The sequence below is a fragment of the Ochlerotatus camptorhynchus genome, unplaced genomic scaffold (genome assembly GCF_037179485.1).
Source record: "Ochlerotatus camptorhynchus isolate MF236.1 unplaced genomic scaffold, CSIRO-AGI_Acam_v1.1 ptg000657l, whole genome shotgun sequence".
Classification (NCBI taxonomy): domain Eukaryota; kingdom Metazoa; phylum Arthropoda; class Insecta; order Diptera; family Culicidae; genus Ochlerotatus; species Ochlerotatus camptorhynchus.
In genome coordinates, this window is record NW_027041136.1 from 410041 (window position 1) to 426188 (window position 16148).

General features: G+C 38.6%; 1 protein-coding gene across 4 annotated transcripts in view; it reads left to right on the top strand.

The window, feature by feature from the left end:
• LOC135714514 (uncharacterized) overlaps positions 1-16148 on the top strand; it is a 110337-nt gene that overhangs the window by 84319 nt on the left and 9870 nt on the right. For all 4 annotated transcript variants that reach the window (XM_065237887.1, XM_065237890.1, XM_065237888.1 and 1 more), the window contains 2 exons: positions 145-1129; positions 1193-1732. In XM_065237887.1, the coding sequence (XP_065093959.1) occupies positions 867-1129; positions 1193-1732 (803 nt within the window). In that variant the 5' untranslated portion in view covers positions 145-866. The remainder of the gene's footprint in view (positions 1-144; positions 1130-1192; positions 1733-16148) is intronic.

Below are 16148 nucleotides of genomic sequence, written 5' to 3' on the forward strand. Positions count from 1 at the left end.
CATTATAGTGCAACTCTCTCAAATTACCGGTTTATTCATCTTTGCAGGTGGTGTGAGCGCCGTTTTTTTTCTTCCGTAAATTTATGTTTTTATTATACAAAGCTGTCACTAATTTCTATCTCTTCTCTTCATTCTCTCTTTCAGATTATCTGCGCTGACGGAAAACGTTGATGAACAAACAGGTTACACTAAAAATACAAATTCATTGTAATTGAATCATCTATATTCGGATAAACCGACACGAATCGACTGGGGAGCTCATCTACAACCACGCCGAGGGGGTCCATCATTGAGTAACATTCTCAGCTTGAGGTTTACCGTATGATAACAAAAAATACCACCGGAGCGCGGGAGAGTGTGTGATCACAAGAGAGTGAGCCCCGAACAGTCATCAATCCATCCATCCATTTGAGCATTGGATGACAACGGCCCCTTAGTTCGTGTGGATTACACCACCGTTGGTGTACAAAGCAACATAGCAAATGAACCAAATCCCTAGTGAAGAGGGAATTGAAATCATCTCTCAGTTCACTCACTGAGCATTTACAGACAAGTGAAAACGAACATTTCCTTTCGGAATAACGATGTTGAGGACGGAACATCAAACGAACACTCGAAGATGCAGTATAGTATGAGCAACCATAGGGTGTAGATGCACGTTGCCTCAAAGAAGTAGAGTGCATTTATTCATTCAAAAAGTGGTTATTAGCTAACTTGCAGACGAAACCGTATAAAATGGTTCGTTTCAGTATGAATGATCAGACTGTGCTAAGGTATAATTAATATACAATCATCTCAGACCCAACGTGAGAAGTTAACGGAATAGAGTGTAATAGCTATCAAAGTATATACTGAACTGTCTAAAAATGCTTTGCTGTGACAAAACGTCTTCTGGTGGAGTCAATTGCAACAGGAACTCTAATGGATCATCTTCGAGATGTCCCAGCGGATCATTACAGCAACCTGACAGCTTGCTGGACACAACAGCCAGACTTGTAGCGCAAAATGAACCTTTTCAGAAAATTGAAGAACGATACGATCGTATACCAGAGCCAGTGCAGCGAAGGATCATTTTTTGGTCATTTCCTCGAAATGAAAAGGATATCTGCATGTACAGTTCTCTTTCCAGGTGGGTAAAAACCAATATTGCAATTTAACATAACAAATATTCACATTTTTTTATACCTTGCAGGGTTTCATCCATTAATTCTGTCGAACCACAAAGTTTGAGTTTCTGTGCCGGATTAAAACTTGTTGAATCTGGATGTGTAGAAGATGTATTACAAGTTGGTTTTCATCTTAGTGGGATCGTGTGGACTTATCCACCAAATCACAATCAACGACAGTCTTTGTCATCTGGATCAAGCACGTCCGCCAATCGTCATGAAATCCCATACCATTTTCCCAACATGAATAACAGTCACCAGCACAACAATTATATTGGAAACAATAATCATCATCATAATCCTCACAATCATCGGCCTTTGACTCCCCCACCTTTGCACCAGGCACCGTTACCCCCAGGGCCTCAAATTCCACCAGGTGCGATGGGTGTTGGAGGACCAGTGATGATTCCTCCACCCCCGGGTATTGCTCAACCGGTACCACCACAGTACAACAATAATTCAAATATTGATCGCGATGGATTCAACAATATTTCAACCTCGTCATCTTCAGGCCAGGGTAATATGGAAGAGAATAAAAAATTCAAAGTATCCGTCAGCTTCGATAGGTAAGTGTGGGTAATCCTTCCTATCCCCAAAAAGTGTAGACAGCAACAGAGAGAATGAGTGATTGAGCGAACGGCTGCAGAATGATTGCAATGTAGCATAAGGGAAATGGGCTTAAAAAAATGACTCATTCTATCATCGAGCGTCGATGAGATCGACCACCGGTGGTGGAGAGCACACACATATATTAAGCTGACAAGCAGTGTAGCAGAGTAGCTCCTAACTACTATAGCGAGAGGAAACTCAACGTGATTGATGGCTATGTTACGAGTAGAATATGATACCTATATCCGCTCCAGCGAAACCAAATGAGTAAATGATCAACATCGAGCTTTTATTGAGCAAAGCACACACGTATTGTGAAAAGCTGAATAATAACTATGGAATCACAATCTTATGCTTAAAGAATAAGTAGTTTTTAGCATGTCAGTAACATTTTTTTTTAATTAATTGAGCTGTTGTCTAAAACCGCCTATCTGTTTCTGCTTTGTTGGATTTTCTATCCATATGGGACAGTTATGTGATTATGGGCATTTTTTTCTTGTTCATATATGCATCAAGTCCTAATAATTGATTATGTTTCCTATTAGACCTTATGCCTGCTCTCAGTTGGCTCGACTTCCCTGCATTGTACTTGACAGGCAGTGGCGCCGGTGGTGTAGTGGTAAGCGTGATTGCCTCTCACCCTAAAGGACCTGGTTCTGGTTCTCACCCTAAAGGTTCTGATGCACAAACTGGTTTCAAGCGTAATCAAAATCCATAAGAAACCCACAGGGTTTGTTTACGTTTAGAATCAATTTCATACAAGAATGATCAGTAGGCTGATTTGACAGCGCACACCCAGAAGTAAAGCCGTTGGTCACCGGTTCATGGATTCATGGGTCGATAGGTGGTAGGGTCCAGGTGTGGGAACTGCCGCCTCCGTGGCGTCGGTAGCATTGGTACTCAGTAAGAAAAACAAGATCGACGGAAAACAAATCATGAAAAAAAGCAATGACAGGTTTAGAAAGCTCTCAAATGTTTTGTTTTGTTGTTTTGTTGAAGTACTAAGCTAGTAATAAACCAGTCAGAAAAAGGGAATAAAGTCAATGATTTTAACATATCGTCAAACGTATGTCAGTTTTCTTACTAAAAAGTTGTCATTGAACGCTTGTATGAATTTTAAATACAGGTATAATAACTCGATATAAAGTAACTGTCACTTTTGACTTCCATCGTCTATATATCGCTAATAATAATTGAATCATACAAATTAATATTACCAATAGATGGAGGATTATCTCATCTGTCCGGTTCTTCTTCTTATTCGCATTTCAAGCTTATAGCTTAGTGCACATTAGCTTATTGCGTGCTCTCAACTTAGTGTTCTAAATGCACTTCCACAGTTATTAATTGAGAGCTTTCGATGCCAATACCAATGCATGAATTTGTATATTGTGTGGCAAGTACAATGATATTCTATGCCCAGGGAAGTCGAGAAAATTTCCAACCCGAAAGATTCCCTCGAACGGACCGGGAATCGAACCCGCCGCCTCCGGCTTGGTAATACCGTGCCTTTACTGACTAGGCTATGAGGCCCTCATCTGTCCGCTGGTTATATTATTTTGCTTGTTTGAATGATAATTTGCGAACAATCAGCGATAGAAGTTAAAAGTGACAGTTACGTTATATCGAGATATACCTGTAACAGTATATTTCAGATATACTATATATATATAGTCTTCAACCTAGCATACTTAAATTAAAATTTCCCTTCTTTACCTTAATTACCACCCATATTATTTGTCACGAAATTGAATAACAGGTGGCACGCACTTCTGGAGTCTTGGCGATGCATTTAAGCTCTGATTGAAGTGCCCAAACGATGAGCATCCACGTTTCGAGCGGACTTTCTTTTTTTTTCAAGTAAATCAACAGTAAAACTCGAAGTTAAATTAAGTTTAGCTCTCTCTCTCTCTCTAGATGATCATTTATTCAAAGGTTGGAACTGTGCTTGTCCGCATCTGGCAAACCTCGAATAAAGAAACTCATCAGCACAACTGCTCCGATCCGTTATTCTTCGAAACTTGTTATACATCAATTGTAGATAATGATAGTGATTTACCACCCATTGTAGCACGGAAACTAAGTCCGACAGCAGTAGGCTCTCTTCTCTGGTTGTCTTGATGAAGCTTAATAACCTCTGATTGTCCTCAACATGTCGCTGTATGAAGGGCCAAAAACGGATTGGGTAGATCGATAGGCAAAGTCGCCTATACGCATCTACGGAACAATAAAGAATCTCCTTCCAACAATTTGATCAGCCAATTGGTCAAAAAGACAAGCCCCCAAACAGCAAGATGCCCCAATGAGTGGGGAGAAGAGCCCGCCCTTTATCCACGAAATGTTATCAACAGGGAGTTGGCATTCCCACTCTCCCCGTCCAAATCGCTTCAATCGGGTGCCCTGTTGGACCGTGCCTTCCCTTTTATATATGTATTTCAATGTATATACGAGTTGATTGTTATGATTATTGTCAATAATACTTACATTTCGATGAAGATCGTGCTACTTATTTTACCTTTTTTGTGATACTCATCATCACAGAAACCAATCTTGAATGGTCGACCAGGTCAATCAACAATACACTCATTCCGAGACGGGGCTCTGTGATACAGGCATCTTCTTCTTCTTCATCGTGTTCGCTCACCACCCGGAATGCTGTAAGATGATCCATTCTGCGATGGCGCTAATGATGTGGAAGTACCGTTGCTGTGTCCGTTTGCAGTGTTACCGTTGCTCCCATTTCTGCTATGGCCGTTGGTATGAGCGACTTCGTTTCCTTTCTGATGATGTCCATTCGACGATGATGTCTTGCTGGAGCCATTGCTGTGGCCGTTGGGTTTTCCCGAATCCGTGACGCCGCTTCCGATGGGCAGATTGCTCTTCATGTGGTTCTTGGCCGGTGTGGCGGTTGTGCGATTCCTGACCGGCGGCGGCACGACGTGGCGTTTCCGATCCATTTCCGGCCTTCTGCCCTTCCGGGGCACAAAACGAGCGAAAAAAAAATGACAACGAAAAATAAACTGTGCTTTTATAGTCTGGCGAGAAAGTCAAAAACTGTGTTTTTTAAATAAATTTAAAACAATTCTCAATATCTCTGTAAATCAATCATAAATTTCATCCGACATTGTTTACTAGACATGATAAAAAAGTGAATAAAAGCACATTTCCTAACAAGGAAATCTCGAAGGTTGAAAATTTCCAGAGATGCTAACGACTGAAGGGAAGTCGATTTCAGTCAAATGTACTTCTTTAGAAGAACCAGCCCGTCCGGTTGAACTGATACCATCAAAGACCGAGCATCTGGCGGAAAAGAGCGTTGACGAAGCACAGGGGGCCAGCCCCGTTTAGAATTATCCAAACCCCATCTCATATTTACTGGTGTTTTTGCTTGTTTTGATATCAAGCCTGTCAAGTTCGATGTTATATTTAACAGTGATTAATAAAATTGGACTACAAACAAAGAATTTTTTAAAGTCCTTTATGTTGATTACCTTTCTTATGTTCTGGACTAGAAGAAGCAGTTTTGTGAAATTATATTATATCGATATTTAATCAATGGCATAACAAGACGTGTACAGGCTCTACAAATTGGCCATGAGCCCAGGGACCCCTCTTTAACTTCTGGGAACTTCGTAAAACTTCAAGTTAGAAGTGAAAAAATTATTTAAGTTTGAGGAGCTTCATAGAATGGATAGTGAACCCTACTGAAATTATACAGCTAGAATAGATGTCTTTCTTTTTCTCCAATGCAACACTTTCGTTGCTTATCAACCATATCAGCTAGAGTTGGTACCCCAGATGAACCAAAAGGCCTATTGAATTCGTGCTTCTTCGGTTCTCTACACACACTCTCTGATACTGATCGTATAGATACATTTGATAGCCAGAGAACAATACAAGTAAGCCAAAAATATACTTTCAAACCGAACGCATCAACCGTGTTATTCTTGTACAATAACAGGCGAGGAAATAAACCGTTTTCAACCCCAGTTTCACCGCGTAGGGTTAGTCGCAAATCCGAACAGAAGTTAAGGGAACATTACTTTTTTGTCAGGGAAGCTCATTACTGATCGGGAACCTTTATATGATTTCAGGGCATGTTTTTGAAGCCTCATGGACTTGGAATAGTTGTGGAAATTACATACAAATTCAAATTACGTACAAATAACTACTTTTTATACATCAATTTGTACTTAAACTCTATCCAATAGTTATTCTCCAGAATGACGAGACAGATAGATTAAGATAGCATAAAGACTTCTCATGGAAAGTCGGTGTCTACTTTTCACATGAATTGATGCTCCGCGCGTTAGGAACGGTCATGTGCGATGTGTGTGTGTTTTTTTCACTATTTATTTGTTCCAAATTCAAAATAAATTACATTTCATTCTAACCTAGGTGCTCCAGTTACTACAGTAACTTACCAGCCTTAATTGTTATGATATATATCTAAGTGTTTTTACATTGTTCCTGCCTTGGAAATTCAGTATTTTAAACAGGTTTTTTAAACCTGTATGTCAGTATAACAATTGAAATCTTAAAACTAAAAAGTAAAACTAAATCTTATCTAAGCATAAAGGGAATTAATCGTTGCAATTGGATTGCAGCGATTTTTGCCTGAAATTATTAATTATGTTTTTTTTTTGCAAATTTTTGGACAATTGTTCTAAAGTCTCAACATTCGACATTCTATGTACCTCGGTAGTACTGTACCAGGGTGGCAACTTCAAAATCATCTTCAGAACTTTGTCCTGAATCCTTTGAAGTGCTTTTTTCCTGGTTGTGCAACAACTATTGACTATTGACAGCGTTTTGATCCGGAAGGATTGTTTATTTAGTAGTGAAAATCTCATCAAGATTCATATACTTGTTCAAAAGTTATCAAAGATGGAACGTGACAGACGTGAAAAAAATCTGCGCACTCACATTTTGATGGACGATGAAACTTACGTAAAAATGGACTTTGGACAAATTTCGGGCCAAAAATTTTACTTTGCTAAACGTAAGGGGGATGCTCCGGAAAAATCAAATTTGTCTTTGCAGATAAATTCGCTTGATTTGGCAAGGCATCAGCAGTTGCGGAAAGAAAACAAAGGTTTTCATCACTGCATATCATGTGCGTTCTCAATGGAAACTATGTAACATCAAAGGCGATGAAAACAATAAACAAAAACTCAAGGAAACCCTATCCTCACCGCAATTCCAACAAGCGCTGTGCATGTTTTCCAATGCCCTGCAATAGGGACAGCTGGGACCGGTCGTATCACAATTTCAGCAGTTCATCAAAGCTTTGGAAAATGCCCACAAAAATAACCCCGATGCGGACAAGAGCAAATTTTCATTACGTTGAAAGTAACAAAGGAAGCAAAGTCTAGCTATCAGTGTCAACGGATGCTCCTTCTATTACACTATATTACACTTATATATTTAAACACCATCATGTAAATGGGCCGTGGTTAATCGCTTACCGGTCTTATAATTGAATTAGGTAAAATTAAATTGCCCTGTAGGGTTGTTTTTGGTCTTTTTTAACCAATGTTATCTCTCGTTCCAATCATCTTTTTCTCATCAAGGGTACAAAAGGGTACAGATAATATTCCATAGGTTTTGTGGGCAGAACCATGTTCTTTCAGAATATGAGTAGAAATTTTGCTCATATTTGCTCCTTTTGGAGGAAAGTGTCCTGGAAAACTTGACTTTTGTTACACAAAAACAGGAATAACTTTCGTAAAACAACATCTATCAATCCCCAACTCTTTTAAAAAGATGCGTCCTCTCATGATCCTGAATTTCTTTGAAGATGGCTCTTTGAATAAAGCAGAAAGAAAAAAATTAAAAAAAAAACAGTTTTTTTTTTCAGAACCACTCTATCTGAATTAAGAAAAACGTCCATAGAACTATGTGTTGATGAGATAGAATTTTGATGTTTTCGGCAAAGTTGCTTGACATTAAATTATCTTTGTTTTTGTAGAAGCAAGTATTCCCCTAAAACATATAAATTAAAATATACGATTTTTTTTATTTTGAATCAAGAGGACCACCCTAGTCAATACCTACGCCAAAAGAAAGATCTTATCTTGTAGACAAACTCTTCCTAAGACATCAAACTCCTAGAGTGCATAGTTTTCGAGATATCGATTTTTGTCGTGAAATTTTGCGTTTTCGACCATAGTGCACTGAAGCGACTATGAATAGACAACGTTACAAGGAGGAGTGTCTCCAGAACATAATTTTACCGTTTATTAAATAACACGAAGGTCCCGTAAAGTTCTGGCCTGAATTAGCCAGCTGCCAATACAGCCGCGATGTCATAGAATGGTATCAGCAAAATAATGTCGATTTTATTGAGAAAAGTATTAATCCACCAAATTGTCTAGATTTTCGTCCTATTGAAAAATTTTGGGCAATTATCAAGCGCAAATTGAAGAAATGTGGCAAAACAATCAAAACACCAGCTGATTTGGAGAAGTGGTAGTAAGGATGGTAGATGAGGTTGACAGTACTACGGCTATACATGATGAGAGGTATTCCGCGAAAAGTTCGAAAATTAATTCGAAAAGCTGACGCATATTTTTTTGTATTTTTCCCTTAAAGCTAAATAAAAATCCTACAAAATGATAAATTTAGCGTTTTTGTACTTTTTTCCCCTTGGAGCAATGACCTATTTTGTGCGGCCAAATTCTTAAAGGAACAGACTTTATTAGCTTTTGAATGTAGGGGAAATGGGCCCATCGCTAAAAATCTGCTATTTATCAATTGTATCTAGATGAACGCGTCATTGGGACGATACTAATGGATATTTTGGTCGATATCGAAAATTTGGTTGATTGCTGAATTTATGTATGGGCCCAAATTAGGGGCATTTAGGTCGACATTACATCAATTTCCCCTATATGAGCATTTTCTATACAAAAATTTCAACCAAATCCTCTATATAAACATTAAACCCAAAGCGCCAGCCTGTGTTTCGTCAAAAAGAGCTGAAATATTCAGAAAGAGGTTATCTCACCCAATGACATGAGTCTGGAATTTTAAAAATGAAAGTGATACAATAGTGGTAGAATTAAAAAGAAATACAACGAGAGAACCAAAGTTCTAGCCGCTAGTGACAGTATCACACCTGTATATATTTTATTCGATAGCCATGTCGCAGCACGTTTATGTAAAGGCACTGACTAAGTAAAGGGTTTGTGTGGGGTACTAGCGGGATAGGCCGCAAGTCACTCTTATTTTATTTTGACAAATATAGTTTGATTTAGTTTTGAAAGGGCAATATACTCTTCGAAACTAATCAAGAAAAGCCTTTTTTATGCCTTTTGAACTTTTCGCGGCTGTCGGGACTCAAAGCGACTACGGTTTTTTAGTAATATGCAATTCTATAGAGCTTACCAAACACTTTCTGGACTTATGTAGTTTTTGGAATTTAGTCGGTACGGACGCGAAATCTTAGAATCTCTATAGTAGTAGAATATTTAGGGAGGTAACCAAAATTAATCAACTTGCCAACATAGGCTATCTTATTTATTTTGGTGGAACTCTGCTAATTACATAGGGGAATGTACGTCTAAGAGAAGAGGTGACAATACGGGGGCGAAAAAAAACCACTTTTCTGTCAAACGCGAACCACTTCCTGATTGGTCGATTTCATGTGCGTAAGATAGAGATAGAGATAGATAAAGATAGAGATAGAGATAGAAATAAAAGAGGAAGAAGCCAATTGTCACCTCTTCCTCTTAGATGTACGTATTCTCGGCAACTTAAGCAGCGACCTTCTTTCTATAGCCTTTTTCTCTAAGGAACGCACACATATGCAGTATTGGTTTGTTTACAATCTTTTGCTGCCAGCTGCTCTAACAATTTCAGTCGAAAGAATTGTCAAAAACTGTTTGAAACGCTTTTGCAAAGCTCCAATCTTCTCTAGTGAGAGCGAGTATTGTCGGCAACCAGTTTTTCTTCGGCAACCGTTCCATTTGAACTACATGTAAATCTGCTGTTCTATTATCGGCAACTCGAAATCAGCTACAATTTGTAGTGCGTGTGTTGCATTTCAAGAAAACCTTGCTAGATTGCTTTTTCTCAGTGGTAAAAATATAGTCAAATTGAAGCTGAAAGCATAAAGAATCGTTTGCATGCATTCAGCGAAGTGTTTTCGTAAGAAAATCCAGTGAAAATAGTCTGTCATGCCGAAGCCGTCATTTCCCCTAGCTGTTTTTTTTTCTGCTGCTTCGCGCGGTGTTCGGAACTCGCTCGGTCTACGAAACTCACTTAGTTTAGATATTTTATACTAAAACCGATTTACTGATTTAATCGGAGTACTACGCGGACGCATCCTTTGCCTCGCTAATACGTTTATTCTATTTTGTCAAGTGCATTTTTAACGACTGTCGGATTTAACGTGGTCTACGGAGCTTACGGGATTCACAATTCAATCGGATTACTGCGCGGATGTATCTTCGCCTCGTTAATACGCACTCACCTCACAACATTTTTCCAAAACTATCTTGAAACATAGGCTAGTCCTTCTGTAGTACAGTCAAGTTTTGAAAACTAAGCTGTCACGCAGCTCCAGCTTGATACCAAAAAAAAAAGTCGAATCATAGCAATTATGCCAGATGTCCGTTATACCAAGTGTCCGTTATACCAAATGTCCTTATGCCAAACGTACCAGACCCGGTTGTGTCAAAACAATAATTATCAGCAATGTCCCACACTCTGAAAATCGGTGGTTTTTATCCCCCCTTTTTTTCACGTAGCTTTTACCGGAATTGAACGTAGCCGAACAATATTTAGCTTAGATTATCTACGTGGTTAGTCAGGTAAAAAGGACATGATTTCCATGTACTTCTTACGTAGAATTGGTGTGAAAAGTAATGAAAAAACGGTAGCTTTTAAATGATATTTTGTTTTGCTGTGAATTTCGAATGTGAAAATGGAATCGATTTATTCACACAGTCAATATTTTGCAATTTCATCGGGCAGATATAAATTTCAAGTATTCCAATTGTTATTCATATCTGCTCATTAAAATTGATTGATTATTAATCAGGTATCAATCTTTATGGGTCTTTTATTTCTCCCTCCCCTTGGCTAGTTTTTAACTTGGACGTTCGTGGGCGGGCCTAATCTTATGCTTCATAGTGGAGCGTTGGAGACGGTTGGTTTAGGTCCGGCATCGTTGGTTCATGCCGTGGCAGAATAGCGTCATGAGCATGCGATGAGGATTACTGAGCTTCCCCTCTCTGATGAACATGAGAGAACCAAAGTTCTAGTCTGAAGTGATATTATCACACCTGTTACTCCATTTTTTTTTAAGAGCCGCATCGTAGTACGCTTACGTATAGGCACGACGTTGGGTGCAATTCTGGCGGGTTTTTCCGCAAATCACTCTTATTTGCGTGACAACAGTGCTCGTTCTATTTGCGTGACAAGCTTTCATTGCTGTTTTCATTGAAGCATTACTCAGGGAACACTGTTAAACACCATTTTTGTACATGGTATTGTAACTTATCTTATATATGCTTCATTTTGGTTTGGGATAAGTGTTTTAACTATGGCTCTGGCTCGGGATTTCCACTGTGGCGTGCTTCTATTGTGACATATCCATAAGTAATTTAGTGGGACGACATAGTGGAAACGTGTGAGCATAGTTGGAGCATATACCCTATATAATTTAAAAATCAGCTAGGAAACTAACTTCATAGTGAATCATTTTAGTCACTTGAAGGACGAACTAATATATAATAAATATAGGTCAAAGTCAAAAACATCTTGAAACACGTTAAATTTTAGATTACATGTAGAAGTGCAGGTACTTAATAAAGCATGGGTTATAATTGATTAGGTAGATTATTTATTAAATTAGGCTAATGAGGTATCATAATCATCAAACGAACTTAAGGTTCAATTTACTTTGATGCATTTTTTTTTAAATTCAAAAGCAGTTTTTTTCGACGCATTATTTTAGATTGCAAAAAGCTCGCGTCATTTTGTGTAAAATATCAAAAGAAATCGAATAGTGCGAGCTTTTTGCAATCTGAAATAATGCGTCGGAAAAAACTGCTTTTGAAATTTTCCAAAAAGCATCAAAGTAAATTGAACCTTAAATAAGAAAATTAAGCTTGAGCTTGAGCTTGAGCTTGAGCTTGATTGACCGCCCACGGTTGCAACTCTGTTATTGCCAGATCAGCTGTAATTACACAGAGAACCAATAGACGATGCTTGGGACTAGCAATCATCCTCAATGTGTAAAAACTGGTGATCTTAAATTAGGCAATACCAGCGCCGGCCGCGCCCGAACACAGGTCAAGAAAGGAATGGGAAGGATTGTGTTGACATGACACTCGCTTTGATGGAAGCCGAGAACACCTCTGCACTTCCACGAGGAATCACTGGGATGTTGGATAAGAGGGTTGGGTTTGCAGCAGGGTTCGTTTTGGTAAACGATAAGCTGAATTGATGTCCTAACGATCATATAACGCGAAGGAGCTTGGGACTAAACCCACGGTCTTCTGCTCAGTAAGCAAAAACGTTTGCCACTAGGCAGACGAGCACCTTTTTAATCACCGAATTGCTGTTATTACCATAACAAATAAAACGATTGACGAATCTTGAATGTGGATGGGCCTGAGATTAGACTCATGATGTTCTGCTCAGTAAGCAAAAACGGTTGCTCTAAGGCCACCGAGCCCCTCATATCACATAATACCGTTGCTCAAATTTTTGTATCCATTCAAACCCGGAACCAACGACAACAACGAGTTTCGCAAAATACACTATACACAAGCGATTTTACCATAAATCTCTTTGATATGTAAGGACCTGGGACCGCGTTTTTCTGCTCAGTAAGCAGGCCTCTGTAACCGACGATCTTTCAAATCCGAAAACTAAAAACTACGAAAAAGTACTTAGGCCTTCATTAAGTTCCACTTTCACGCGACGTTCAATGTTTCAATTTGCTCTTTACGTATTGTTCAGGCTATAAATAGGCTCTTTTCAAAAGTTACGCGAGAAATACGCACAATCGTCGCCTACCTCGCAAAACTGGTTCCAAACGACAACAAAGGCATAAGCAACGATGGATTGTTGAACTTTGCTGGCTGGTGTAGTGCTGCTGAAAAAAGATAAGTCTATTATTTTGGTTAGTGATCGTTTGGATTTGGGTCACCCCACGTTGTGTTTAGGTTAGTATAAATAAATAATACTATTTAGTCATATAAATCACCACAGCTCATTTCAGCGTTATCGGTTTTCGTTTCTGGATTTTTAGTTGCCTCTGTGATATACTTACTTGCGGCATACTATTTTGGGAGTGTATATGAGCGTGTACCATGTACGGTAGCTCATCTCTCATCGTGATGGTGGGTAGACAAATTAGAGAGAAAACAAGGAGGTATTAGTATTAGTTATATGTAAACAAACAAAACAAACGAAGAGAAGAGGAAAGAAGAGCAGAAAAATAAAAAAGGGATGAAGTAGATAACAAAGAAAAGAAACGTAGGCAGATTATTAGAAAAGGCATTATCCGAGCTCAGCAATCAAATGTCACTCCCGCCGAGATCTCAGCGAAACCCCCTCCCCGCCGAGACCCGCACAGCCGAGCTCGGTAGAAAAAACTAAGTGTGTAGATAGATTAGTAGGAAAATAAATAAAACTACTTTATGACTCAAAGTGCAATGAATGAGCGTTAGTTTCGGGATCATTTCAGTGTAAGAGTTATGTTAGTTTTGATCCGTAATCAGCCCTGCCAACCCCTCAACATTAGTTGCAGGCAGTGGTTGTTAGATAATGCGGCACTGTAACTACTACTTTTTTAGAGGTATGATTCGTCAAGTTTATACAACTCAATGTTTCAATTGAGCCAAACTATCTATCTTACAATTACAAAAGCAAACCTAAACTTACAATTATATGCAAATGCAAAATGAAAATTGACAAATCATCGTCAATCCCCTTATTACAGGGCAGGGCCTGACGATTTGAATCTAATTTTGATCAGTGAACGGGCACCATATGGTACATTTTCTCACGATGAACCTATCATTTCCAGCCTATCTGAACTATTTAATAAATGGAAGCCATAACATGGGTTACGCTCCCCCTAAGCGGGCCATCCGCATCCTGTCTCTGTCTTATCTCAAATACAAAATGCCAATGGTATGAATGTATCTATATATAACTTGGAAATGACGTACAATCAAATAAACCCGTAACCCACTCACTTGGTCAGGTTTCAGAATCGTCCAGTGGGCAGTGCGGTCTACACTCCAAGTTACCTTTTTTTTCAAATTTACCGCAAATTTGATATTTTACCCATTGAGTGTTGATTAGTCACAATGAAACATTGTGACAGAAGTTGAGGTTACTAGTGTATTAAATAATCTAGGTCCTATTTAGGATTATATCTGAAAAATCCAAATCTGGCCAACGCCCACCCTAAACCTAAACCTGTTCTAATTCACCTGAAATGACTAACGAATGGAAGACTTTGACTACCCAGCCATGCAATAGTCTCATTCCGTGCTTTATGGCAACTTGATGATTCTATTGCGCTCATCTTCTGGCACCACCCAGGGGAGACTTGGTCCTGTACCCAATGCTTAACTTATCTCCATTCCACTCAGCTACTCGCAATTTCTTGTGATATAGTGGGCGGAATATTATTATATGAGACAATTCAATGCAGACGTCTTTCCAAATTTGGCAGATCGACAGGTAATCGGTGAGTTACCACGATAGTTGCTATTCAACAACTTGACAACGTCCCATCGTCAACGCCTGCTATGAGAATTTCCCATTGCAGACGCCAACGAAATGACGTCATCGAGCTATCGATCAACTACCCTGGTTATCGCCTGGTACCTTATAGCACGATGCTAGGAGGTGAACCGGAAGAATCGATGAGCTACCTCCCCCGAACCTTAAATAAGAAAATTAAGACAGCCTAATAACATTAAGTAGATTAACAAAAGAGTTAGGATGCGGGGAGTCCGCTTAGGGAGGCAACTAGCCTTTAAAGCAACTGGCAACTAGCCTCTTCGTATATTGTCTGTTTATTTTGATGGTTGCTTTAAAATACCAATGTGGTATATATGTGAAAGGATGAATCAGTGGGAGATGGATTTTTGGTTTCTTTACATTTTGCAGCACAAATCTAGTACTATGTGTCATTTCCTCAAAACTCCCCTATAACCGACCTCTTCAATCCCTTCCTTTTCCTTTGGCGTTCAAGTGGTCCGCATAGACTATTCAGCCATTACCCTTCCTTTATCCTCGGCTTTGGATTAACTTGCGCTCCCATTGCCCCCATTGCATTGAAAATATTTATGAGTCTTTTATTTCTGGAAATATTAACAAATTTATTTCATCATCAATTTTAACTAACTATCATTATAATCTTATTATAATCTTCCGATACAGTTAGCAGAGACAAAATGCTGATTCCTTCGCCTGAAATTATGAAAGTAGTAAAAGGCGTAGTGTTAACTACACATTACCATTAATAACTTATGTGAAAGAATCAAATTACCGTTCAATATTTGCTGTATGCTGCTGGGAAACCTTGAATCTTCATGAAGCTCTTCCACCAACTTGCTCGTTGATGCCATATTGATCATGTAAATCGCGCTTCGCGGAAATGTCAAAGTCGCTAACACCCTAATGCCTTGTTCAGACTACATATTTATAACACGTTATAGCGCTATCTTGATGGTGGTTTCTGTGTTGCAATTATTTGACAACCGTTGTTACATATTATAACTCTCCAGTCTGAACAAGGCATAATACAATCACACTATATCGGTTTACGAGAAAAAAAAGCTATACACTCAGGTCTTTTTTTCACACGGGGGATACGTACCGTGTAAAAAAAACCGCGTAAAAAAAATCTACGAGATTTTGATTTTTTACATGCTTAAATGTTTTTAAAAAAATCGGATTTTGATGCCATTTGTAATTATAGCATGCTATGGTCCATATAGACATATTTTAAAAATTTCTGTATTTACACCAAAAATTGTGATTTTTTTCTAAGTATGCCATTCGATTATCTCTAGCTTGAAACGGATAATGTGATTGAAATCAAGTCGATAGGTTGTATCGTTGTCGAGAAATCGTTAAAAACGTACCGTGTAAATCTCGAAAAACCGTGTAAAAATAACCGTGTAAAAAAAACCACGTAAAAGAAAACCGTGTAAAAAAAGACTTCAGAGTATTTTACCAACACTTTTAGTGAACATGACGTGTAATGCAGGTCAAAGTAATTAACGTCACGTACAATTTGAGATTTTCTAAATACTGATCAGTTACGCGATATTTCACGTGAACATTTTTTCAGTTTGCACACAATTCAAATTTAATTGCTGTTTATTGCTCTAC